The 24,519-nt window shown below is 74.3% G+C and overlaps 4 protein-coding genes across 5 annotated transcripts; 3 read left to right on the forward strand and 1 right to left on the reverse strand.

The window, feature by feature from the left end:
* Positions 1-1,140: 1,140 nt before the first annotated feature.
* Positions 1,141-4,802, reverse strand: TUBA1A (tubulin alpha 1a). The gene is made up of 4 exons (XM_064498537.1): positions 4,668-4,802; positions 3,219-3,441; positions 2,991-3,139; positions 1,141-2,287 (listed from the first exon to the last, which is right to left on the reverse strand). The coding sequence occupies exons 1-4, from the start codon at positions 4,668-4,670 to the stop codon at positions 1,307-1,309; spliced, it is 1,356 nt and encodes a 451-aa protein (XP_064354607.1). The 5' UTR covers positions 4,671-4,802; the 3' UTR covers positions 1,141-1,306.
* Positions 4,803-10,514: 5,712 nt separating this feature from the next.
* On the forward strand, positions 10,515-14,637 carry LOC112996755 (tubulin alpha-1C chain). The gene is made up of 4 exons (XM_064498570.1): positions 10,515-10,622; positions 12,537-12,759; positions 12,839-12,987; positions 13,603-14,637. Exons 1-4 carry the CDS (start codon positions 10,620-10,622, stop codon positions 14,575-14,577), a joined length of 1,350 nt encoding a protein of 449 aa, XP_064354640.1. The 5' UTR covers positions 10,515-10,619; the 3' UTR covers positions 14,578-14,637.
* A 1,843-nt stretch (positions 14,638-16,480) lies between these two features.
* Positions 16,481-20,044, forward strand: PRPH (peripherin). Of its 2 annotated transcripts, none has more exons than XM_064498574.1 (9): positions 16,481-16,900; positions 17,906-17,966; positions 18,222-18,317; positions 18,396-18,563; positions 18,655-18,780; positions 18,857-19,077; positions 19,141-19,190; positions 19,502-19,578; positions 19,651-20,044. In XM_064498574.1, the coding sequence occupies exons 1-9, from the start codon at positions 16,527-16,529 to the stop codon at positions 19,693-19,695; spliced, it is 1,218 nt and encodes a 405-aa protein (XP_064354644.1). In that variant the 5' UTR covers positions 16,481-16,526; the 3' UTR covers positions 19,696-20,044. The 2 variants fall into 2 exon arrangements, with proteins under 2 accessions (XP_064354644.1, XP_064354643.1); XM_064498573.1 differs by having other exon boundaries at positions 16,482-16,900; positions 19,648-20,044.
* Positions 20,045-20,689: 645 nt separating this feature from the next.
* TROAP (trophinin associated protein) lies at positions 20,690-24,309 on the forward strand. Its single transcript, XM_064498575.1, has 11 exons — positions 20,690-20,748; positions 21,317-21,540; positions 21,638-21,681; positions 21,776-21,903; positions 21,986-22,064; positions 22,328-22,416; positions 22,497-22,574; positions 22,659-22,748; positions 22,846-22,908; positions 23,543-23,878; positions 24,033-24,309. The coding sequence occupies exons 2-11, from the start codon at positions 21,338-21,340 to the stop codon at positions 24,114-24,116; spliced, it is 1,194 nt and encodes a 397-aa protein (XP_064354645.1). The 5' UTR covers positions 20,690-20,748; positions 21,317-21,337; the 3' UTR covers positions 24,117-24,309.
* The last annotated feature ends 210 nt before the right edge of the window (positions 24,310-24,519 follow it).

The raw sequence follows: 24,519 nt of genomic DNA on the forward strand, positions 1-24,519 counted from the left end.
TGAGCCCCGGGATAACCCAGCGGCCCCCGCGGCGGCTGCGGAGGTGGCGGCGGCGGGCGAAGCGGGGGGCCGGCAGCCGGGCAGCACCTCCGTGGGGCCAGACCCCAAAGCCCCCAGCCCCCCATGGGCCTCCCCGGGGCAGGGGGCCCCTCCGGGTGCTGCAGCGGGGCTGCGGGCCGGCGGCACCCGCCGCAGCTGCATTGCAGCGGGCTGACGTGGCGGGCCGCCATTCGCCCCGCCGCCGCGGCCACGCGCCCCGCGCAGCCGCCCGCAGCCAACGCCTCCGGGCCAGCAACGCGCTGCCGGCCATCTTACTGCGGCTGCCGGCCACGCCGGCCCCCCGCCGCGCCGGCCCCCTCCCCGGCTCCATTTTCTCGCCTCCCCGGCGGCAGCGCGCTGCTGCAAAATGGCCCTGCTGGCGCGGGGAGCGGTGCCGGTGCGGGAGGGCTGCGCACTGCGGCGTGCCCCGGGTCCCGCTCGGGTTTCGCCCCCCTTCAGCTTCTTCTTCATTATTCATCGCCGGTGGAAGGGATGCCGGCGCGGCGAGGTGGGGCCGGCCGCCGCTCGGGCACGGCTGCACGTTCCTGCTGCGCCTGCCCGGCTCCCGGCAGCTCCCAGCGCGGAGGCGGCGGGTGGAGGGGTTTCACGGCCGCATCCAGGGAGGTGCTGGGGGATAAGGGCGCTGTGCTCCCCCCAGCCCCATGGGTGGGCAGCCGGGGAGGGGATGCAGGTCCCCCGGCTGCAGGCAGCAGTGACACCTGGGGTGACACAGCACGTGCCCTCCTGGGGCGCGGGGGGCAGCAAGGACGGGGGCGGCTGGGATTGACGATCCCCAAAGGCTCAGGAGCAGCGAGGCCGGGAAGCGCTGCCACGGCGGGAGCAGCCCACACGGGACCCCCCATCCCCGGGGAGCCCCAGGGCCACCTTCACCCTGGCCATGCCGCACCGCAGCAGCGGGTGCTGGACCCCGGGGTGCTCAGCCACCGGGCTGCCTGTCCCTGGGGACAGCTGGGGACACCCCAGGGCTGAGCAAACCCTTGTGTCCTCGTCACCCCGACCCTCCAGCCCCGGGGGATTTTCGGGAGCCGTGGGGCTGGCAGCTCGAGGCAGCGCCGAGGAGGAACCACACCAGACACAGGCTCTAGGACAGGGAAAGCTCTTTATTGAGACCCGCGGCAGCGGACGGGGAGGGTCCCCGACACTTCTCCTCGTGAGCACAGACCAAGCGCGCGCAGGGCTGCGGCCCCGCCGCCCGGGCTATTAACCTAGGATACGTTCCCTGTGAGAGCAGCACCGTTGTGACAGTTTAGTATTCCTCACCTTCCTCCTCGCCCTCGCCTTCCACCGAGTCCACCCCCACCTCCTCGTAATCCTTCTCCAGGGCCGCCATGTCCTCCCGCGCCTCCGAGAACTCCCCCTCCTCCATGCCCTCCCCCACGTACCAGTGCACGAAGGCACGCTTGGCGTACATCAGGTCAAACTTGTGGTCCAGGCGGGCCCAGGCCTCGGCGATGGCCGTCGTGTTGCTCAGCATGCACACGGCGCGCTGCACCTTGGCCAGGTCCCCGCCGGGAACCACCGTGGGCGGCTGGTAGTTGATGCCCACCTTGAAACCCGTGGGGCACCAGTCCACAAACTGGATAGTGCGCTTGGTCTTGATGGTGGCGATGGCGGCGTTGACATCTTTGGGCACCACGTCGCCACGGTACAGCAGGCAGCAGGCCATGTACTTGCCGTGGCGAGGGTCGCATTTCACCATCTGGTTGGCCGGCTCGAAGCAGGCGTTGGTGATCTCTGCTACAGAGAGCTGCTCGTGGTAAGCTTTCTCAGCAGAGATGACGGGGGCGTAGGTGGCCAGGGGGAAGTGGATGCGGGGATAGGGCACCAGGTTGGTCTGGAACTCGGTCAGATCGACATTCAGGGCCCCATCGAAGCGCAGGGACGCCGTGATGGAGGACACGATCTGGCCTATCAACCTGTTGAGGTTGGTGTAGGTGGGGCGCTCGATGTCCAGGTTCCGGCGGCAGATGTCGTAGATGGCCTCGTTGTCCACCATGAAGGCGCAGTCGGAGTGCTCCAGGGTGGTGTGGGTGGTGAGGATGGAGTTGTAGGGCTCCACCACGGCCGTGGACACCTGCGGTGCCGGGTAGATGGAGAACTCCAGCTTGGACTTCTTGCCGTAGTCGACGGAGAGGCGCTCCATGAGCAGGGAGGTGAAGCCGGAGCCGGTGCCCCCGCCGAAGCTGTGGAAGACCAGGAAGCCCTGCAGGCCTGTGCACTGGTCAGCCTGTGCCGGGAAAGACGGGACATTTGCTTAGTTCAGGCCTCAGCAGAGCCATCCCGGCTGGTTGCAGAGCAGAGGGAAGCTGCTGCTTCCTCTTCTGTGGCCTGGCTGTGACATGGTGGGGACTTTCCAACAGCAGGGCAAGAGCCCCCAGGACACGGTGGCCCTAGCTTGATGGGTTGGAAAGTGTCGTGGGAGCGGTGAGTTCCCCGGGGAAGGGGCCGAGGAGCCGCCCTAGAGCCGTTTCGGCCATCTGTTCCTGCCCAGCCCCGGAGCTCGGCCAAGGCTGAGCCTCGCCGAGGAACCCGGGGGGTTTGGTGCATTTTTGCATTCTGCGCATTTTTGTGTGCGGGGCTGGGAGGGAGGAACAGGGACGTCTGGGGCCGCGGTGTGCGAGGAGCCGCCTCGGAGCTGGCCGCACGCTCAGCTGGACGCGTCACCACCCGGACGCAGCTGCCTGGGACGGCGCCGGGGCGAAGGCGGGGACGGAGGGGGGCTGCCGAGCTCGGCCGCGGCTCCAGCGCTCGGCTCAACGCAGCTGGCAGGAGCGCGGCCAACGGGAGCCGCCCCGCCGCGCAACCGGATTAACATTAATTAATATATTAAATCCAAATCCAGCCTCGCCGGCTGGGAGGGGAGGGTGGGCTGGAGAACAGGCGCCTTTGTCCTGAGGCCGCCAGCCCGCGAGCGCCCTCGCGGCCCCTACCAGCTTGCGGATGCGGTCGAGGACCAGGTCGATGATCTCCTTGCCGATGGTGTAGTGCCCCCGCGCGTAGTTGTTGGCCGCATCCTCCTTGCCCGTGATCAGCTGCTCGGGGTGGAAGAGCTGCCGGTAGGTCCCCGTGCGCACTTCGTCTGCGGGACGAGGACGGGCGCCCCGTTAGCACCGCCGCCGCCGCCCCCCCGGCCCCCCCGCGCCCGGCCCCGCGCTCACCGATCACCGTCGGCTCCAGGTCCACGAAGACGGCGCGCGGCACGTGCTTGCCGGCCCCCGTCTCGCTGAAGAAGGTGTTGAAGGAGTCGTCGCCGCCGCCGATGGTCTTGTCGCTGGGCATCTGCCCGTCGGGCTGGATGCCGTGCTCCAGGCAGTACAGCTCCCAGCAGGCATTGCCGATCTGCACGCCCGCTTGGCCCACGTGGATGGAGATGCACTCACGCTGCGGGGGGAGAGGGGCGCGTGACCCCGGCGCTGGGCGGTGCCGCCGGCCCCCCCCCCCCGCCGCCACGGCCCCCCCCGCCTCGCCAGCTGCCACCCGGCACCGCCGTGACCCCCGGGGCCGGTGACGCTGCATCCAGGGACCGCATCCTGCCCGGCGCCAGCCCCGCGCCCGCCCTATTGTTCCGGGGGTGCTGGGCACTGGGGGGGCTCCCCGCCTACGGCCGCCTCCAGCCCTGCTGCCTTCGGGGAGCGGGGCCACACCCCGTGCGGCGTGGCAGCGCTCAGCACCGGGACCCATCCTGCCCCGCCGACCCGGGACCACATCCGGCGCAGCACGCGGAGCACCGGAGGGTCCCATCCTGCCTTACCGACCCCGCTGGACCGCTGCCACCCGCAGTGCGGGCCGAGGGCTCAGCACCAGGGGCTTATCCCGCCCACCCGCCCTCTGGTGCAACGTGCGCTGCGGGTCGTGGGCTCAGCGCGGGGGTCCCATCCTGCCGCGCCCCCCCCGCAGACCCCAGGGGACCCCCGTGAACCGGGGCCACACCCACTGCGGGGCACTCAGCACCGGGGGCTCATCCTGCCCGCCCTCCAGCGCCGTGCCCAGCACCGGGAGGGGCTTATTGTGCCCTAGACTCCCCGTTAAAGGGGGGGGCCACGCCCAGTAAAACAGGCTGGGAGCTCCGCACCATGAGCGGGACTCATCCTGCCCCGGTAAACGGGGGCTGGGGGAGGGCGGCACACCCGGTTAAACGGGCTGAGAGCTCCGCACCGGGAATCCGACCCATCCTGCCCCGGTAACGGCGGAGCCACGCCCGATGCGGGACAGCAGCTCCGCACCGGGAACGGGACCATCCTGACCCGTTAAACGGGGGGACCACGCCCGGTTAAGCGGACTGGGAGCTCCGCACCGGGAACGGGACCCATCCTGACCCGTTAAACGGGGAGCACCACGCCCGGTTAAGCGGGACAGCGGCTCCGCACCAAGAACGGGACCCATCCTGCCCTGTTAAGCGGGGGAGCCACGCCCGGTTTAACGGGACAGCGGCTCCGCACCGGGAATCGGACCCATCCTACCCTATTAAGCGGGGGGGGGCACGCCCGGTTAAGCGGGCCGGGAGCTCCGCACCGGGACCGGGACCCATCCTGCCCGGCGAAGCGGGGCCACGCGCGGTGCGGGGCGGCTCGGCCCCCGCTGCCGCCGCCCCCGGGCGCGGTGCTCACCATGGCGGCTGCTCGGCTCCGGGGCTTTCTTACAGCACGACTCCAAGGCGGTCGATGTAAGAGGCGCGGCGGCGGGCGGCGGCGGCGCGGCGCTTTATAGGGCGGGCGGCGGGGCCGGGCGGCGGGGCGGCGCGATGAGGTAATGCCCCCCCCGGCGCCGGCAGACAAAGGAGCGGGGGCGGCGGCCGCTTTTGTGCCGCTGCGGCTCGTCTTGCTCCGGCCCCGGTCGGATCCGGCCGATCGCCGGTGCCCGGGCTCCGCTCCCGGCCGCGCCCCGGTTCGCTGCGCCGCGGTGCCCCTTCCCGGCCGGGCCCCGGTTCCCGGCCCCGGTGCTGGCCCCGGCCCCGCCCTGGTCCCCATCCCGCCGTGCCTGGGTCCCCATTCCTGGCTGTGTGCCAGCGCCCTGGTTCCCAGCCCCGGTGCCATCCCCTGGCCTCAGCCACAGCCTGGTCCCCAGCCCCACCGTGCCCTAGTCCCCACTCCCGGCTGTGCCCCGATGCCCTGGCTCCCAGCCGTGTGCCCCGATGCCCTGGCTCCCAGCCGTGTCCCTGTCCCCAGCCCCGCCATGCCCTGGTCCCCACTGCCGGCTATGTGCCAGCGTCCTGGTTCCCATCCCTGGTGCTGGCCCCAGCGCCACCCTGGTCCCCATCCCTGCCGTGCCGTGGTCCCCATTCCTGGCTGTGCCCCGATGCCCTGGCTCCCAGACATGTCCCTGTCCCCAGCCCCAGCCGTGGTCTGGTTCCCATTCTTGGGCACACCCTGGTCCCCATCCCCACTGTGCCGTTGTCCCTGCTCCTGGCCGTGTCCTCATTCTCGGACACATCCTGGTCCCCGTCCCTGCCATGCTGCGATCCCCCTTCCTGGCCGTGTCCCTGGGCCTGGCCACACCCTGGTCCCCATCCACGCTGTGCCATGGTCCCTGTTCCTGGCTGCATCCCAGCTCCCATCCCCGTGCTGTCCCCAGTCCCGGCCCCGCCCTGGTCCCCATCCCCGCCGTGCCCTGCTCCGTGTTCCCAGCTGTGTCCCGGTTCCCATCCCAGTGCTGTCCCCAGTCCCGGCCACACCCCGGTCCCATCCCTGCTGTGCCGTTGTTCCCAATCCTGGCCGTGTCCCCCTTCTCGGTCACAGCCTGGTCCCATCCCGGCTGCGCCATGGTCCCTGTTCCCGCCTGTGCCCCGATGCCTGGGCTCAGCCGTATCCCGATGCCCTGGTCCCAGCCGGGTCCCTGTCCCCAGCCCCGTCCACAGTCTGGTCCCCATTCCCGGCCGCCCCTTGGCCCCATCCCTGCTGTCCCGTTGTCCCCGCTCCTGGCCGCGGGCTGTCCCCGAGGGCTGACGAAGCACCTTGGCCGCGGGGCACCCGGCTGGGGCACCCGAGACTGGCACAGCTGGGGGGGGCGAGGACGGTGCCTGCAGCGGGTCCCCGGGGATTGTGGCAGCGCCCTGGGAGGGGCTGGGTGCTGGAGGGGGGGTCCTGGCCCCAGCGGCAGCTGCTTTGAGGAGCAGCTGGTGCCTGGGACACAGCTGGGGTACGGGGGGGTCATGGGGCCGGGGGGGCAGGGCTCCCCACCCCCCGTTTGCTGCAGCCCCTGCGCAGCCCCCTGGCTCCCGTCCGCCCCTGGCGCAGCAGGGCCCGCAGTGGGGGGGGTCCGGGGGGTCCGGGGGCTGCTCGGGGAGGGGGAGAGGGCTCCCGCCCGCCTCCGCGGGGTCTCCGGGGGCCGGACACGTGGGGCAGGGCCGGCCCCAGCTGCTGCAGGGAGCTGCCAGGGCCCCCCCCCATCACTGTGAAATCGCGTTTTTCTCCGCATTTCCCACATTATGGGGATTTGGGGGCAGCTCCCGATCCCCCTTCCCACGTCCCCCCCGCCAGCTGCAGCAGCCCCGCTCGGCTCCCAGGGCACCGCAGCGCATCCCCCCCCCCCCCCGCGACACAAAGCAGCCGGAGCCGGGGGGGGGCAGGGGGGGTCTGTCCCCAGCCCTCTGGGACCGCGGGGCTGCCAGCCCGCAGGCAGAGAACGCCCCGATTTGGGCGCTTTCCCGGAACAAAGGACGGCTCAGCCCCCGCGCCGGAGGGGTCTCGCAGCCCCCGGCCGGGGGGGGGGGGGGCGACGGGCCGGGATCTGCTTCGGTTTGGGAGCGGGGAGGGTGCCAGGGCAAGGGGCTGAGCGGGGGCACCGCCTGCCCGCTGCCCCCCCCGGCCTCCCCGGCGGCTCGTGGAGGCTTTCGGCCCTTTTGTTCTCACCGGGGAGGGGGCTGCTGGGCTCAGCGTCTTCCTCGGGCCTGGGCAGGGGGGTCTGGGAATTCGGCCCCCTCCAGGCCTGATTCCCGGGGCCGCTGATGGCGACCGAGCTCCTGGCCTGAAACACGCTCCCCGCTCGGCCGCGGCCCCGGATCCCGGCGATCCCGCGTGCGGGAAGCGCCTCCCGCCTTTGTCTCCGGCGGCTCCGGCAGCGGGGCCGGGGGGGCGTCCTGGGGTGCCCGAGCAGCCCCCCCCGGCTGGGGCAGTGCCGACCCAGGGTCCCCGGCCCTCCTTTGCCTTGAGCTGTGCCTGGGGGGGCAGCGGGGGCGGTGGGGGCGGTGCCCCCCCGGGTGCACGGCTGTGGGGCACAGCGCTCGCGGCAGCATGGGGGTCTGCGGCACCGGGGGCCCTGGGCGATGGGGGGGGGAGACCCGCGGCCCCCAGACCCTTCCCATCTCGTTAGGTATGGAAGACCAGTCGTCTCCCCGCCGACCGCTGCTAGGCAACCGCCGTCGGCGCAGGGTTGCTAGGAGACCGGTTGCTAGGACAAGGGCTGGGACCCCCCCCCCGCATCCCCCTCCCCGGCATCCATCACCCTGCCGGGCTCGGCCGGGGGGGCGCGGGCAGACGGGGCCGGCGCGGGGGGGTGCCCGGGCCTGGCCCCGCCGTGCCACCACGGGTGGGGGGGGACACCAGCCCCCCCGCTCCCAGCCGCCCCCCCCCGCGCTTCCCTCCCCGCTGCGCAGTGTTGACTGTTGGTAGCAACGCGGCAGCTCCTGGTGACGGTTGCCGGGCCCCCGCCGTGTTTGCAGCCTGGGCACGGCTGAGCCGGGGGGGGCCGCGGGCACCCCTCAGCCCCCCCTCGGGCGCTGGGACCCCCCGGCCGGCGGCAGGCGCTCGGGGGGCCTCTGGCGCGCTGCTTTCGGCAGGGGCCGGTGCCGACGCCGGGGCGCGGGGGCGACCTTGGCGCCTGGGCCGGGTCTCCGTGTGCCGAGTTTATCGGTGCTCGCGGCCCGGCGGCGTCGCTATCCGTCCTTGGGAGCGGCTCCCACGCTCCCTTTCTCCCCGCGCGCTTTTCCTCCCCTCAGCTGCTGCTCTCTGGTAATGACGTCCCCGACGCTGGCACAGACGGGGCCCCTCGGGGGGGGGAGCCCAGCCGGGGCGCGGGGGGATGCTCGGAAGCGGGGGCCCCCCCAGGGCACCGTGGCACAGCACGGCACGGCACGGCGGCACGGCGGCGATTCGGCACCTGGCACCCTGCGGCGGACGAGCTGCGGCCCGCGGGGAGACGCAGCCCGGGGAGGCTGGCGAGGCCGCGGTGGGCGGCAGCGGTGCCCTGTCGCAGCCGATCTGGGTCTCGGCGCTGCCGGGGGCCGGGCGCCGTCGTGGGGACCCGGCCGCCGCTTTTTTTAGCCTGTTTTCCCGCGGAGCGCCGGCGCGGGACCGCGGGGGCTGTCTGTCCCCCGCGAATGTCGGCGTGACGGACGAACCCAGGCAGAGCTGGGCAGCTCCGGCCGCTCGCGATGCCCCCCCGGCCCCGGTGATGCCCCCGGCCCCACAGAGCCCTGGCACGGTGGTGGTGCAGGACACGGCGGTGCAGGGCACGGTGTAGCAGGACACAGTGGTGCTCAGCATGGTGTAGTGGGACATGGGGGCGCAGGACATGGTGTAATGGGACATGGTGTAGCAGGACACGGTGGTGCAGGGCGTGGTGTAGCGGGACATGGTGCAGGGCACAGTGGTGCAGGGTGTGGTGTAGCAGGGCACAGTGGTGCAAGGCACGGTGGTGCACGGCATGGTGGTGCAGGGCACAGCGGTGCAGGGCACGGTGTAGCGGGACACGGCAGTGCAGGGCACGGCGGTGCAGGGTGTGGCGGTGCAGGGCACAGTGTAGCAGGGCACGGTGGTGCAGGGCACGGTGTAGCGGGACATGATGGTGCAGTGTTCGGCGGTGCAGGGCATGGTGTAGCGGGACATGATGGTGCAGCGTGCGGCGGTGCAGGGTGTGGCAGTGCAGGGCACAGTGTAGCAGGGCACGGTGGTGCAGGGCACGGTGTAGCGGGACATGATGGTGCAGTGTTCGGTGGTGCAGGGTGTGGCGGTGCAGGGCACAGTGTAGCAGGGCACGGCGGTGCAGGGCACGGTGTAGCGGGACACGGCGGTGCAGCGTGCGGCGGTGCAGGACGCGGCGGTGCAGGACGCAGCAGCGTGGGGCACAAAGGAGCGGTGCCGGGGCCGGCGGTGCCGCACACGCAGGGCAGGACGCAGCGGTGTGGGGCGGCAGCGGCGCGGGGGGGCTGCAGCCGGCGGCGCGGGGCGTGGGGAGGGGAGGGGAGGGGAGGGGAGGGGGCCGCCGCAGCCAGCGCTCGGCGGGGGCAGCACCGCATTGCGGCAAACCCGGGAATAAAGGCGGCGGCGGCGGCGGCGGCGGCGAGACCGGCGCTCCCGGCCCGCCCAGGGCTGCCCCGGCCCCCCCCGCGCTCAAGCCCCCCCGGCAGCCCCCCAGGTGCCCCAGGGGGTCCCCAAAGCCCCGGCAAGGCCCGGCAAGGCTTCACGCGGGGTGAACAGGGACCCCGGGCAGGCGGCACGCGCCAGCCGGGCCCCCGCGGGGCAGGGCACCATCGGGGCGAGCCCCCTCGCCGGTGCCCCCGCGGGAACTGCCCCGGAGGAGCTGCCCCCCCCCCCCGGGAATTGCCCTGGAGGAGCTCCCCCCGCCGGGAACTGCCCCGGCGGAGCTGCCCCGGGCGCCGGCAGCGGAACAAAGGCGGCGACGGGACGCCGGAGCCGGCGCGGCGGGTGCCGCCGGGCTTCCCACGGGAGCGGCGGGGGGGGCGGCGGAGCCGGAGGCTGGGGAGCGCGGGGACCCCTCCGGCCTTGGGCCCCCCCTGCCCCTGCTCAGCGCCATCCGGCCCCCAGCCCCCCCTGCCCCCAGCCCCCTGCCCAGCCCCCCCTGCCCCCAGCAATACCAGCCCCTGCCCCTAAACCCCCCCCGCCCCAGCCCCTGCCCCAGCACAGCACCCCCCCGCCCCAGCCTTGTCCGTGCTGCCCCCAGCCCCCTCCTGCCCCCCAGCTCCTGCCCCCCAGCTCCCTCCTGCCCCCCAGCTCCTGCCCCCCAGCTCCCTCCTGCCCCCCTGCCCCAGCACAGCCCCCTCCTGCCCCAGCCTCGCCCATGCTGCCCCCAGCCCCCTCCTGCCCCCCAGCTCCTGCCCCCCAGCCCCCTCCTGCCCCCCGCCCACCCCTGCCCCGAATCCCCCTCCTGCCCCCCTGCCCCAGCACAGCCCCCCCCGCCCCAGCCTCGCCCATGCTGCCCCCAGCCCCCTCCTGCCCCCCAGCTCCTGCCCCCCAGCCCCCTCCTGCCCCCCAGCTCCTGCCCCCTCCTGCCCCCCCGCCCCAGCACGGCCCGCCCCGCCCCTGCCCCGCCCTCTCCTGGCCCCGCCCTCTGACGCCCCGCCCCCTGGCCCCGCCCCCGCCCCGCGCCTCCCGCCCCCAACATTCCACTCTGCCGACGTCACCGCGACGCGCCCGCTCCAATTTTCGAATCGGCCACTCGCACTCGAGGCGGGGCGCGGAGGGCGGGGCGCGGAGGTGGCCCCGCCCCTCCGCCCCGCCCCTCCGCGGTCGCCCCGCCCCCCGGGGTATAAAGGGTCCCGGCCCCACGCGGCCCCTCGCGTCCCTCTCACCGGCGGCTGCGTAACTGGTCGGGCAGTGAGCGACATGGTGAGGGCGCGGGTTCGAGGCTGCCCCCCGCCGGGGGGGCCGGGGCGGCGTGGGGGCACTGCCGGGTGCCCCCGTGGCCCTGTGTGTGGTGTGGGGCACATGCAGGGCCGCGAAGCACGTGGGGGCCGTGCGGGGCCTTGCGTGCCCTGGAGCCTGGCAGCGTGTGGGGGGCGGGTTGGAGGGTCGCAAGGCTGCTGCGTGCTCTAGGGCAGGGTGTGGGGCTCTTGCATGGCTCAGGGCAGTGTCTGGGGCCCTTGTATGCCCTGAAGCTAGAGCCACGTGTGGGGCAGGAGGCTGCAGGGCTCCCCTGTGCCCCAGGGCAGTTGTGGGGCAGGGGATGCCTTGGGCCCTTGCATGCCTCAAGGCCACCGTGTGGGGCTGGGGGACTGGGGTGCAGAGCCCCTCCATGTCCCAGGGCAGAATGAAGGTCCTTGCATGCCCTGAGGGCAAGGCAGCATGTGGGGCAGGGGGTTGCAGGGTCCTCGGGTGCCCCATGGCCAGGGCAGTGTGGGGGGCACCCTTGCACATGTGGGGGCAGTGGGCCCCATCTCCCCATGGGTTTGGGTCCAGTGCTGCTGCCCCAGGGAAGTGCGAGACCTGCACCCTGGGTGCTCTGCCCCTTGGTTTGGGGGCACAGAGGGATGCGCTGGATGGCCTGGGGCTGCAAGTGGGTCCTGGGTAGGTCCCAGGAGCCCCCCCGGGTCTCCATCTCCTGCCAGGGCCTTGCCATTAGGCTGTGCAGCCTCGTGGGGGTGGTTGCACATAAGCAGGGAGGAAAACCTGCCCCCAAAAAGGTAGATTTGGGGGTGCTGGGGTCACTGTATAGTTACTGTCCCTGTGACTGGGCTCAGGGGCTTTCCTTGCTGGGAGCCTGGGCTGGGCTGGGAGCCCTTCCCCACAGCCAGGTGGGGCTGAGTCACGGCAGTGTCAGCGGCGTGGGGCGACGGTGGGGGCCGGCCCCCACCCCGTCATCCCTGCCCGGGCAAAACCAGCAGCCCCAGCACCGGCGGCGGGTGCCCCACGCGGCTCGGCGAGCCGCTGTCCCCGCGCCGGGCAGCGCAGCAGACGGTGGAGGCTCGTGGGAATCGCGTCGCAGACTTTCCCGCAGTGTTTGGGAAACTTTTTCCCGGGCCCTCGGAGTTTGTTTGCCAACTTTGCTGGGCTGCGGCCAAGTGCAGGAGCGGCGGGCGCCGGGCTCGCGGGCGGGGGCGGCGGCGGGAGCCTTCGCGGGGGGCCGTTCCCAGGAGCCGAGGTGCCCGCCGGCAGCTGCGTGCAGAGGTGCTGGCTGCCCTGGGGGTTCAGCGCCGTCTCCTGACCGCGGCCTCCAAATTACAGCCCTCGCCGCTGCTGAGCTGGCGGATTTGCCTGTGAGTCAGATGGCTGGCGCTCGCGGATTTAAGCTGGCTTAAAGGGAAAAGGCCTTGTATCAAAAGAATAGGATTAACATGGAGGCCAAATGAGCTCAGAGGGTTACACAATTGCTGGAGGAGCAGGGATGGGGCGGTGAAAAGGGGAGTTTGTGTTTCCATGGGTCCCGTCAGGAATGTTCCCTGGCGCTGGAGACCGGCCCGTTCCTGTATAAACTGCAGGGGCCCCCGAGCTCCTCGGCCGCGGACGGGACCCGGCTGCCTCGCGTGTTTGTTGGAAGCGGCTCGGTGGCACAAAGCGGGGCCAGGGCGAAGAATAGCCCCTTTCAGGAGGCTGCTGCTGCCCGGCCGTCCCATCCCGCTGTGTGCCGCGGGCGGAGGGAGCCCGGAATTAACCCTGGAAAAAACCCGGTTTCCGACTGCGGTGCAGGGGGAGGCGATGGGGGGCTGAGCCCCTTCCCAGCCGGCCCCGAAGCCCCGCGGCTGGGGGGGCAAAGCTGCCCCGGAGGGAGCCGACCCCAGCGCGTCTCGCTGTGCCCCCCCGCAGCGTGAGTGCATCTCCATCCACGTGGGCCAAGCGGGCGTGCAGATCGGCAATGCCTGCTGGGAGCTGTACTGCCTGGAGCACGGCATCCAGCCCGACGGGCAGATGCCCAGCGACAAGACCATCGGCGGCGGCGACGACTCCTTCAACACCTTCTTCAGCGAGACGGGGGCCGGCAAGCACGTGCCGCGCGCCGTCTTCGTGGACCTGGAGCCGACGGTGATCGGTGAGCGCGGGGCCGGGCGCGGGGGGGCCGGGGGGGCGGCGGCGGCGGTGCTAACGGGGCGCCCGTCCTCGTCCCGCAGACGAAGTGCGCACGGGGACCTACCGGCAGCTCTTCCACCCCGAGCAGCTGATCACGGGCAAGGAGGATGCGGCCAACAACTACGCGCGGGGGCACTACACCATCGGCAAGGAGATCATCGACCTGGTCCTCGACCGCATCCGCAAGCTGGTGGGGGCCTCCAGTAGTGCTGGCTTGGAGGGTGGGGGAGAAACGGGGGCTGGGGGTGGGCTTGCAGCCCGGGCTGCCCCGGGGAGGTGAATGGCCCTGCAGGGAGGCCATTAGCAGCTCGTCCTGGACCTGGGTGCGGTGATGGGCTGTGGCAGCCTAAGGGCAAAGGGTGGCCCTGAGCCCTGGGGAGGGACGAGGCTGGTGCCAGGGCAGAGGGAGCTGGGGGTTGTGGTGGTCTCAGCCCTGCTCCATGCCCGTCCCCGGTACCCCACGTACCAGCACTCGCCCCAGCAGCGATGCAGCTCCACCTGAGCATGGCTGGGCTGTGGAGAGGAGAACGGGCTGTGCCGTGCCCGGGGGCTGCGTGGGTGCCCCCGGAGGGGCTGGCTGAGCTGGTGAAGCTTCCCGAGCTCTTTGAACCTCTGTTCTCACGCTGGGGCTGGTGCCTGGGCTGGCGGGACCTGCTCCGCTTGGTGTTCCTGGCAGATCAAAGGCCGGGAGCTCGCTACCCACAGCCTTGCGTGGGGCGGGAGGCTCCTGCTAGACCCGTCCTGGGATGGAGCAGGGTGTGGAGTCATGGCTGGCTTGTCCAAACTCAACTGGGGCTCTCCACAGGCTGACCAGTGCACAGGCCTGCAGGGCTTCCTGGTCTTCCACAGCTTCGGCGGGGGCACCGGCTCCGGCTTCACCTCCCTGCTCATGGAGCGCCTCTCCGTCGACTACGGCAAGAAGTCCAAGCTGGAGTTCTCCATCTACCCGGCACCGCAGGTGTCCACGGCCGTGGTGGAGCCCTACAACTCCATCCTCACCACCCACACCACCCTGGAGCACTCCGACTGCGCCTTCATGGTGGACAACGAGGCCATCTACGACATCTGCCGCCGGAACCTGGACATCGAGCGCCCCACCTACACCAACCTCAACAGGTTGATAGGCCAGATCGTGTCCTCCATCACGGCGTCCCTGCGCTTCGACGGGGCCCTGAATGTCGATCTGACCGAGTTCCAGACCAACCTGGTGCCTTATCCCCGTATCCACTTCCCCCTGGCCACCTACGCCCCCGTCATCTCTGCTGAGAAAGCTTACCACGAGCAGCTCACGGTGGCGGAGATCACCAACGCCTGCTTCGAGCCGGCCAACCAGATGGTGAAATGCGACCCTCGCCACGGCAAGTACATGGCCTGCTGCCTGCTGTACCGTGGCGACGTGGTGCCCAAAGATGTCAACGCCGCCATCGCCACCATCAAGACCAAGCGCACTATCCAGTTTGTGGACTGGTGCCCGACGGGTTTCAAGGTGGGCATCAACTACCAGCCGCCCACGGTGGTTCCCGGCGGGGACCTGGCCAAGGTGCAGCGCGCCGTGTGCATGCTGAGCAACACGACGGCCATCGCCGAGGCCTGGGCCCGCCTGGACCACAAGTTTGACCTGATGTACGCCAAGCGTGCCTTCGTGCACTGGTACGTGGGGGAGGGCATGGAGGAGGGGGAGTTCTCGGAGGCGCGGGAGGACATGGCGGCCCTGGAGAAGGATTACGAGGAGGTGGGGGCTGACAGCATGGAGGGCGAGGAGGAAGGGGAGGAATACTAGTGCCTTGTCTCTTCCCGGGAGCTGCGGTGGCTGAAGCTGTTCATTAAAATTGCTCATCCATTCTGGCCTCTTGTTCATTGTCTGCAGACAATCTGGCTCGGTGGGGACCTGCCAGGACGCCGGGCAGCCGGGGCTGTGGGGGGGTGTGGGGACATCCCTGGGGACAGGGCTGCTGCCTGGGAAGGCTGCCTGGCACCCGCTGGCAGCCGATGGCGAAGGGGGGGTCGGGGCAGGGGCCCTTGGGGGCTTGGGCACGGATCCTGCTGGCAGAGCCTGCCTGGTCACGCTGGTGCTGAGCTGTCTGCTCTGGCCTGGGCCGTGGTCTCGCCCCCTGCTCTGCGCTGGCCCAGGGGTCCCGGTGATGCTGGTACGTGGTGCAGAGATGGTCTGGGGGGGGGGGAACCTGGGCTGTGTCTGCTGTCCCCGTGTGCCCCGGCCCCCCCCAGCCCGCTGCGCTGCTGGCTCGCGGGAGCCCTCCAGCACCACCTATGGGTGCTCTGGGGCGGTGGCTGGGGGGTCCCTGGGCAGAATCCGGCCCCGGGCCCGGCCGGGGGGCTGCCGCAGCCTGCGTGCGGGGTGACTGCAGTGCGCCCGGCTGTGCTGGGGGGTGGCTGGGCTCGTGGGGGGAGGCAGGGCAGTGCCCTGGGGTGGGGGGACCCTGGCTCTGGGGGGGGTTTGCAGGGGCACCCCCAGGCTGGCACCCTCCTGGGCTGCCCCAGGCCCCCCCCCACCTCCCAGGGTGCAGCCCAAGCGGCCCGGGGGTGCTGGCAGCCCGAGGGGCTTCAGCGGGTGCAGCCGACAGCAGCTTCCCCGAGGGGCCCCCGAGGCTGTGCAGCTCCTGGGGGGCCTAGGCTGGGCCCCCCCCGCTTGGCTGCGGTGCTGCCCAGCCCCCCCCGATCCCCCAGCTCCTGCGGTGGAGCCTGCGGGGGGGGGGGACTGTCCTTGCCCGGCCCCAGGTGCCACCCTGCAAAGGGCTTTGGGTGCTTCAGTGCCAAAAAGGGGTGCTGAGCCCCCCCGGGGCGCTGTGCTCTGCGCTGCCCCGGTGAGGCCATTCCCCCCCCCGCCACCGTGTCCCCAAGCGCCCGGCTCGGGAGGGGGGGGTCCCGAGGCCCCGGGCAGAGGCCCGAAGCGTTTCCCGTAAGCGCCGCCCTCCCGCCAGCGGCTGCCCGGGAAGGGGAGGGGGCTGGGGGGGCCGGGCCGGGGGGGCCAGGGTGGGCAGAGCCCCCGCATGCGGCATCGCAGCTCCGGAGGGAGCCAAGTCACGGCCGGGCCCACCGGCCCCCCCCACCCGCTGGGGGTCCGGGCAGGGCAGGTGCCCGGGGGTCCCGTCCCCTCCAGGTGGAGATGGGGACCCGGCGGGGATGGGGACCCGGCGGGGATGGGGGCCTGGGGGGCCGGAGCCCCGGGGCGGGTGTTGGAGGCCGGGGAGGAGGGGGCTGGCGCTGGCTCCCGGCTCGGGGCTGCCTGCCGCAGACCCCCCCGCCCCGCTCCCCCCGTTAGCCGGCTCCGGCTCCGGCAGCAGCGCGTGGTCCCGGGGGCACCAGCCGATTCGGGCACCCCGGGGCAGCCGCCCCCCCCCCCCCCGCCGCCTGCTCCGTGTCCCCCCAGCCGTGGGGCTGCACAGCCCGTGGGGCTGGGAGGGTGATGGGGGGCAGGCCCGGCACCCCCCGCCCCATCCGGCAGAGCCCAGCGCCCCCGGGCACTGCGGGCCCCTCTCCGAGTCCCCGGCGGGGGGGGGGGTTGCTGCACCCCCGGGACCGCCCGGCCCTGCGCCCCCGAGGAGGCCACCTCCGAGCATCCCCCCCCCCCGCACTGCCGGGCCCCGCGCGCCCCCCCCGTCGGGGAGACCCCTCCCCCGGCGCCGGGACGCCCGGGTCCCCCCGGCGGGGCGGAGCCGCCGCCCGCTATAAAGCGCCGGTGGCGGCGGCCGCCGCCCTCCCGGTGCCGCCATGAGCCGCGGCGGCGGCCGCGCCCCCTCGCTGCGCCGCGCCGTCGGGGCGCCGCCGCCCGTCGCTGCGGGGGGGCCGCCGGGGCTGGCGGCGGCGGCGGCGGCGCGCGGCGCGGAGCGGGCCGAGCTGGCGGCGCTCAACGACCGCTTCGCCGCCTTCCTGGAGCGGGTGCGGGCGCTGGAGCGGCAGAACGGGGCGCTGCGGGCCGCGCTGGGCCGCGCCGCCGCCGCCGCCGCCCCCCCCCGCGCCGCCGGGCTGCTGCGCGACGAGCTGCGGGAGCTGCGGGAGCGGCTGCAGCGCCTCGGCCGCGACCGCGACCGCCTCGAGGCCGAGCGCGACGGGCTCGCCGGGGACCTGGCGGCGCTGCGGCAGCGGTGGGCGGCCCGCGCGCGGCGGGGGGCGCGGGGGGAGGCACCGGGGCGGGCGCCGGGGAGGCACCGGGGAGGACCGGGGGATGCACCGGGGCGGGCACCGGGGATGCTGAGGGGAGGACCGGGGAATGCACCCGGGGGTGCTGGGCTGGGCACCGGGGGCTGCACCGGGGATGCCGAGGGGCGGACCGGTGGGATGCACGGGGCTGCACCGGGGGATGCACCGGGGCTGGGCACCGGGGATGCTGAGGGGAGGACCGGGGGGATAAACAAGGCTGCACCGGGGCGGGCACCGGCCGATGCTGAGGGGAGGACCGGGGGATGCACCCGGGGATGCTGGGCTGGGCACCGGGGCGGGCACCGGGGGATGCTGAGGGGAGGAGCGGGGGGATGCACAGGGCTGCACCCGGAGGTGCTGGGCCGGGCACCGGGGGGAGCCGGGGGAGGCACCGGGATGCGCTGGGGCGGGGACCGGGGAGGAGCCCGCAGGACGCAGCCCGTGCGCCGGGGCGGGACCGGGAGCGCATTGGGGAGAGACGGGGGCTGCACGGGGACCCCGGGAGGGACGGGGAGGGACAGGGCGGCGGGAGCCGGGGGGGGCGCTGGGAGGGACGGGGGGGCTGGACACCGAGGTGTCAGGGGGTGGCCCTGGGGGGGGCAGGGCGGCAGCACCTTACGGGAAGGGAAGAGCGGGGAGGGGACCAGCAGGAGCACCGGGAGGGCCCGGGGGGGCCCGGGGTGACAGGGACCGAGGGGGGGTCCCCCCGGAGCTGGGGGTCCTGCAGGAGGGACTGGCATGGCCAGGGCTGTGCAGGGCCCCCCCGCCACCGCCCCCTCCCCAGAGCGCGTGGGGCTGGGAGGGGAAGCGGGTCCCGGGCGTGCGCAGTCCCCTTCCTCACCCGTCGGGCCGGGGCTGGGGCGGAGCAGGTGGCGGGGGGCAGAGGACCTGGGGGTGTCCGCGCCCCGTCCCCCCCCCCCCCGGCTCCCCCTCACTCCCGCTGCGCCCAGGCTGGAGGACGAGGTGCAGAAGCGGGAGGACGCGGAGCAGAGCCTGCTGCTCTTCCGCAAGGTGAGGGGCTGGGGGGGCCGGGGCACCCCGGGGCTGGGGGGGCCGGGGGCACCCTGCAAGGTGAGAGGCTGGGGGGGCCGGGGGCACCCTGCATGCCCCCCGGGGCTGGGGGGCCGGAGCAGCCCGTGGGGTGCAGCGGAGCAATGCACGCCGGAGCCGGTGCACGGCAGTGCTCCAAGGCCCTGGGGGGGGGGCATGGAGCCCCCCCCCCCCCCCGTGTGCCGCCCCTGCGGCTGGGCCCTGCTGTCCCCGCAGGACGTGGACGAGGCCACGCTGTCCCGCCTGGAGCTGGAGTGCAGGATCGAGCTGCTGGTGGAGGAGCTGCAGTTCCTGAAGAAGCTGCACGAGGAGGTTGGGGGGACACGGGGGGGGGCGCGGGGGGGCCGGCGCGGTGCAGCACGGCACGGCGTGACGGGCCGCGGGCCGCAGGAGCTGCGGGAGCTGGAGGCGAGCGCGCAGAGCCGGCGGGCGCCGGCGGAGGTGCGGGCGGAGGCGCCGGCCCCGGACCTCACGGCCGCCCTGCGCGACATCCGCACGCAGTACGAGAGCATCGCCGTGAGGAACCTGCGGGAGGCCGAGGACTGGTACAAGTCCAAGGTAGTGGCGGCGCCGGTGGGGCGGGGGTGGCGGGGGCTGCACGGCCCTGACCCCCCCCGTCCCCGTCCCCATCCCCGTCCCCGTCCCGCAGTTCGCCGACCTCTCGGACGCGGCGAACCGCAACCACGAGGCGCTGCGGCTGGCCAAGCAGGAGATGAGCGCGGCGCGGCGGCACATCCAGAGCCTCACCTGCGAGGTGGACGGGCTCAAGGGCACGGTGAGCGCCGCGGGGGGGGCCCGGGGCGGTGGCGGCGGGGGGGGCACGCGCGGCCCCCCCTCACCACCCCCCCCAGAACGAGGCGCTGCAGCGGCAGATGCGGGAGATGGAGGCGGCGTTCGGGGCCGAGCTCGGCACCTACCAGGCGGCCGTGGGGCGGCTGGAGCAGGAGCTGGAGCACATGAAGGAGGAGATGGGCCGGCACCTGCGCGAGTACCAGGACCTGCTGCACGTCAAGATGGCCCTGGACATCGAGATCACCACGTACCGCAAGCTGCTGGAGGGCGAGGAGAGCCGGTGAGCCCCGCGCCGGCCCCCCCGCCGCCCCCCGCCGCCCCCGCTCACCCGCTCTCCCCCCAGGATCACCGTGCCCGTGCTCGCCGTGGCCCCCTTCAGCGCCAGGAGCCCAGGTGAGGGGCGGCCGCCGCCGGAGTGGGGAGGGGGGACCTCGGGGGGGGCCCAGTGTGTCCCCTGGTTGCACCTCTGCGTGGGGTGGCATTGCACACGCGTGCACCCCGGGGTGCCATTGCACATGCATGCACGCTGACAGCATTGCACACGCGTGCACCCCGGGGTGCCATTGCACATGCATGCACACCGAGGCAGCGTTGCACCCCTGTGCACCCCGGGGTGGCATCGCGCCCGTGGGCACCCCGGGGCCCCGCTGCCATGGGACGGGGGGGGGGACACAGGGGCGGCTCACGGCCCCTCCCCACCCCAGCGTTCGAGCCGCAGCCGGCGGAGATGCACGCGAGGAGGATGGTGCTCATCAAAACCATCGAGACGCAGGATGGGCAGGTGAGGGCCGGGGGGACGGCGGGGGGACGCCTGTGTCCCCGTGTCCCCGACGCCGCTGTCCCCCCGCAGCAGGTGGTGACGGAGACGCACAAGGAGCGAGCGGAGCCCGAGCAGTGACGCGGCCGGACGCGGGCTGCCGCCGGAGCCGCGGAGCCGCCGAGCGCCCCGGCAGGATGCGGCCCCGGCGCCGGTGTCCCCAGCGCTGCTCCTGGAGCCGGGGCTCGCAGCTGGGCACGAGCCGAGGCCGCGACGGCTCCTTCCCCCTTGTATTTACCCATGGTTATTTATTTCGCCCCGTCCTGGAAACCCGGCTGGAGGCAGCGTTTTGCCGCTCTGCCCCACGGGGGGCTGGGCCACCCCTGCCCCGGCGGCGGTGCTCTCGTCCGGGGAGGCGCTGGGGGCTCCCGGCCCGCGGCCCCGCGCCCGTCCCCGGCCCGCTTAGCCGCCCAATAAAGACTGCAGCGAGGCCGGGGCTGGTGTCGCTCGTGTCGGCGGGGGGCCGGGCGCAGGGGCAGGGTGCACCGGGCGGGTGCTGCCGGCGGCGGGTGCGCAGGGGGCTGGAGCTGGGGTGTGAGCCCTGGGCGCAGCCTGGGCAGGGCCCAGCGGGTGCAGGGAGCAGGACTGGGGGTGTGGGGCTGAGCATGGTGCGTGTATCAGGGGTGCAAGGCGGGGAGCAGGGGGGCGTGGAGCAGGGGTGCAGGGCTGGTGCGGGGAGCAGGGGGGGATGATGCAGGGGTGCAGGGCTGGGTGCACGGAGCAAGGGGGCAGGCAGCGAGGGGCCCGGGGCAGGGGGCAGGGCTGGGGCCCGCAGCGGGATGCGCCGCCCGAGGGCGCGGTACCGGCGCGCAGCGGGGCTGCACCCCTCGGAGGCGGACCCCGCTATCCCACAATCCTCCCGCCGCTCTACCCAGACCTTCCTCTCTATGGTCAGGCACTTCCTCGTGAGACCGCCCCCTCGCGCTGATAGGCTGCGCGCTGCCGGCGGGCGGGCGGGCACTAAGGCATCATCTACCAATCCAAATGCGGGCACTCCACTGAGCCCCGCCTTCCGCGCCGCTCATTGGTCCTCCCCGCGCCGGCCCCGCCCCGCGCCGGGTCCAATCAGCGCGGTTGCTATTCTACAAACCGGCGGCGCCGCGGAGCGGGCGGGACCGAGCGAGGCGGACGCGGGTGCGCGCGGGACACGGGGCGCGGGGGCGACGTCACGCGGGGGCCCCCTGGGGGGGGGTGTTGGGGGACCCCCCCGGGGTGCGGGTGGGGTGGGGTACGGTACGGGCAGTGCCCTTTGGGGGAGCGTGTGGGCACCCTAATGACGTCACACCGGGGCGCCCCGGGTGGGGGGGATCCCCTGGGGGGCACCGATGACGTCGTGACCCCAGAATGGGGGGGAGCCCATAGGGTGGGGATTGGGGGGGGCTCGGGGACAGGGGAGGGGGCCCTATGGCATCACTCGGGAGGGGGGTGTCCCCGGGAGGGGTCCCCCGTGATGTCACGCAGCGGGGTCTTTGGGAAGGGGTCCCCATGACGTCACGCGAGGGGGTCCTCGGGAGGGGTCCCCCATGACGTCACACGGATGTGCCGCCCCCTCCCCCCCGGGGTGATGGATGGGGGCTCGTGGGCAGTGGTGGGGTCTGGGGCTGTGTCGTGGGGGGGGGCAGGGGGAGTGCCTGGAGGATTTGGGCATGGGGGGGTGTTGGGGGGGTCCCTGATGACGTCACACCGGTGTCCCCCCCCTCAGGCGCCCCGCGGCCCCGTGGCCATGGCCGAAGCGCAGCAGGCTCCCAGCCCCCGGCCCGGCAAGGAGAACCGGCTGCCAGGGGCGGGGGGCTGCAGCCGCCTGCCCGTGCTGGCCCGCGGCCCCCCCAGCACTGCCACGCCGGGGGGGGGCCTGGCGCAGCGCATCCCGCTGCGGCCCCTCACCCCGCGGCCCCCCCAGCCGCCGGGGACGGCCCCCGCGTGCAGGTGAGGGGCGCGGGGGGGGGGGGGGCTGAGGCCGGCCAGCTCGCCGCACGTGTGGGGAGGCCCCGGGGGCTCACGGGGCTCTCGCGTCTCTCGGCAGCGCCCGGCCCGCGGAGGGGGGTCCCGCCGGCGCCCCCAAGGCAGGTGAGTGCGCCCCGACGGGACCGGGCGGCCCCCCCCGCTGCCACGGGGGGGTCCCAGCAGGTCCCCCCCCCGTAACCACACCCTCTGCCCGCAGATGGCCACTCCGCACCGGAGCCGGCGGCCGCCGTGGGGCCGGGCCAGGCCGCTGTGGGGCCCGCGGGTGCCCTCGGCCTGGCCCGCCGCGTCCCGCTGAGGGGCACCCCCGGGTGCCCCCCCTCCGCGGTGAGTCCTGCGTGGGGTGCGGGGTCCCTGTCCCCCCCCCCGCCCCCAGCGCCCCCCTGACGTCCCCCCTCTCCCTCCCCAGGAGCGCCGGGTCTCGGTGCTGGGGGCCCCCGCGGGCGCCCCCCTGCCAGAGAGCAGCCCCACGGCGCCGCGCCCCACAGGTGGGTGAGCCGGGGGGTCCCTGCTGCCCCTCGGGGGGGGTCTGGCTGCCCCCTGGGGGGTCCCCACCACCCCCTGGGGGGTCCCTGCTGCCCCTCGGGGGGTCCCTGTCGCCCCCAGCGGTCCCTACTACCCCACTGGGGGGTCCCAGTGGCTGACTGGGGGTCCTGCCCCCCCCAGGGGGTCCTGGCTGCCCCCCAGGGGTCCCTGCCCCCCCCCAGGGGTCCGGCCGCGGCTCAGGGCCCCCCCGTCCCGCTCCCCGCAGGCGCTGAGACCCCGGCTGCCGGCACGGCGGACCCCCGCTTCCCCTCGCCCTTCGGCTCTGCGCGCCGCGTGCCCGTCACCCGGGCGGAGGTGGGTATGGGGGGGCCGGGGGGGCACCCCGGACGCCTGGGCCCTCTCCGGGGTCCCACCGGCCCCCCTCGTCCCCGCAGCGCCTGCAGCTCTGCAGCCGGCGGCCGCCGCTCTTCCGCACGCCCTGCGCCCGGCGCCCGCCGGCGGGTGCCCAGCAGGTGGGTGACCCCCATTGCTGGGGGGGGGGGGGGAGTCCCACTGCGGCCCCCCCCGGCCCCGCTCACAGCATCGTCCCCCCGCAGACCCCCGCGGCGCCCTGGGGGGGGGCCCTGTCCCCCCAGGGCAGCCCCGAGACCAAGCCCTGTGCCGCCGAGCGCGCCGGCCCGGCCCGGGTGAGTGCTGGGGGGGGGGGGGGAAGCCCTTGGGGCCCCCCCACGGGACTCCGGGGGGGGGCGGCGAGACCCCCCGCTCACTGCAGACCCTCCCCAGGACACGACCGTGGTGCGGCTCTTCGGGGACGAGGGGCAGCGGGACCCCGAGGCAACGGTGGAGGCAGGCCAGGGATGGGGGCCTCGGGGGGGGGGTCCTGGGGGGGGGGAGGACCCTCAGTTTCGGGGGGGCCTTTGGGGAGATGGGGGGGTCCTGGGGTCCAGGTGGGCCCTGAGAATGGGGATGGACCCTCAGTGTCAGGGTGGGGGGCTCTGGGGAGATGTGGGGGGATCCTGGGGATGGGGGGGACCCTCAGTGTCAGGGCGGGGGGGCTCTGGGGAGATGTGGGGGGATCCTGGGGATCAGGGTGGGCCCTGAGCATGAGGGGGGACCCTCAATGTCAGGGTGGGGGGGTCAAGGGAGGTGGGGGGGTCCTGAGCATGGGGGGGGGACCCTCAATGTCAGGATGGGGGGGCTCTGGGGAGGTGGGGGGGGTCCTGGGCATGGGGTGGACCCTCAGTGTTGGGGTGGGGGGGCTCTGGGGAGGTGGGGGAAGTCCTGGACATGGGGGGGGACACTCAATGTCAAGGTGGGGGGAGATCCTGGGGTCGGGGCTGGGGGGATCCCTGGGTGGTGATGTGGGGGGAACCCTGTAGGGTGGGATGGGGGGGTCTGGGGGGGCCCCATGTCCCCAGCCCGTTGCGGGGGGGCACAGGCAGGGCTGCGTCCCCAACGCGTCCCTGTGTCCTCGGCCCAGGAGGGCGACAGGCAGGACGGCGTCCCCGTCGCTGTGCCCCCCGCCCCTGGCGGGCACCGGGGGGGCTGCGTCCCGGCGGCGGCGGCACCCGGCTCGGGGGGGGTCCCACCACCGCCGCCCCCCCCAGCGGTGCCCCCCCCCGTGGCGGTGCCGGCGTCGCGGCTGGTGGCGCTGCGGCAGCGCCTGGGCTGGCTGCGGGCGGCGGCGGGGCGCTTCCAGGAGACCTGCCTGGACGACGAGTGCGCCTTCTACACCAGCCGCCCCCCCCGGCGCCCCCCCCGGCCCCGGCGCTGCCCCGAGCCCGTCGGGCAGCTCCTGCAGGCGCAGGACACCAAGGTGGGTCGGGCGCCCGGACGCCTGGGTCCCCTGCGGCGGCTCACCGGGGAAACCCCCCCCTGCAGTGGGGCCGGACGCCTGGGCCCGCAGCCCGGGGGGGGGCACGGGGGGGGGGGGCACGGGGGTGCCAGCTTCTGCCCCTCTCCCCCCGCAGCACTTTATCCCCATCGGCCGCCCCGGCGCTGGCGGTGACGACAGGGACGACTCGCCGCCCCCCAGCCCGGGCCGCCCCGTGTGACGGAGGGGACGGGGACAGGGACGGACGGAGGGGACGGGACGGGACGGACGCCGCCACGCTGCCCCCGGCGGGGCCGATGCCGGGGGGGGGGCCGGGCGGGCATGCGGCCCCCATCGAGCCCCCGGTGCCAGCTCATGGTGGTGGCGATGCCACTTGCGCCCGCGCAGGTAATAAAGGACCGTTTGCACTCGCAGGCTGTTGTGGGGTGTCCTGGGGGGATGGGGGCTGCTGGTCCCCCCCCCGGGGTCTCCCTCCCCCCGCGGGGCGCTGGCACCGCCGTGTCCCCGCAGCCACACCGTCCCGGCCACCGGCCACGCGATGGCAGCACCGGCCCGCGGCCGCGCAGGGGACAGGGCCACCCGGACGCCTGGGTCCCGCCGCTGCCCCCCCGCAGCACTTGGGG

This window comes from Dromaius novaehollandiae, chromosome 28, assembly GCF_036370855.1.
Source record: "Dromaius novaehollandiae isolate bDroNov1 chromosome 28, bDroNov1.hap1, whole genome shotgun sequence".
Lineage (NCBI taxonomy): Eukaryota > Metazoa > Chordata > Aves > Casuariiformes > Dromaiidae > Dromaius > Dromaius novaehollandiae.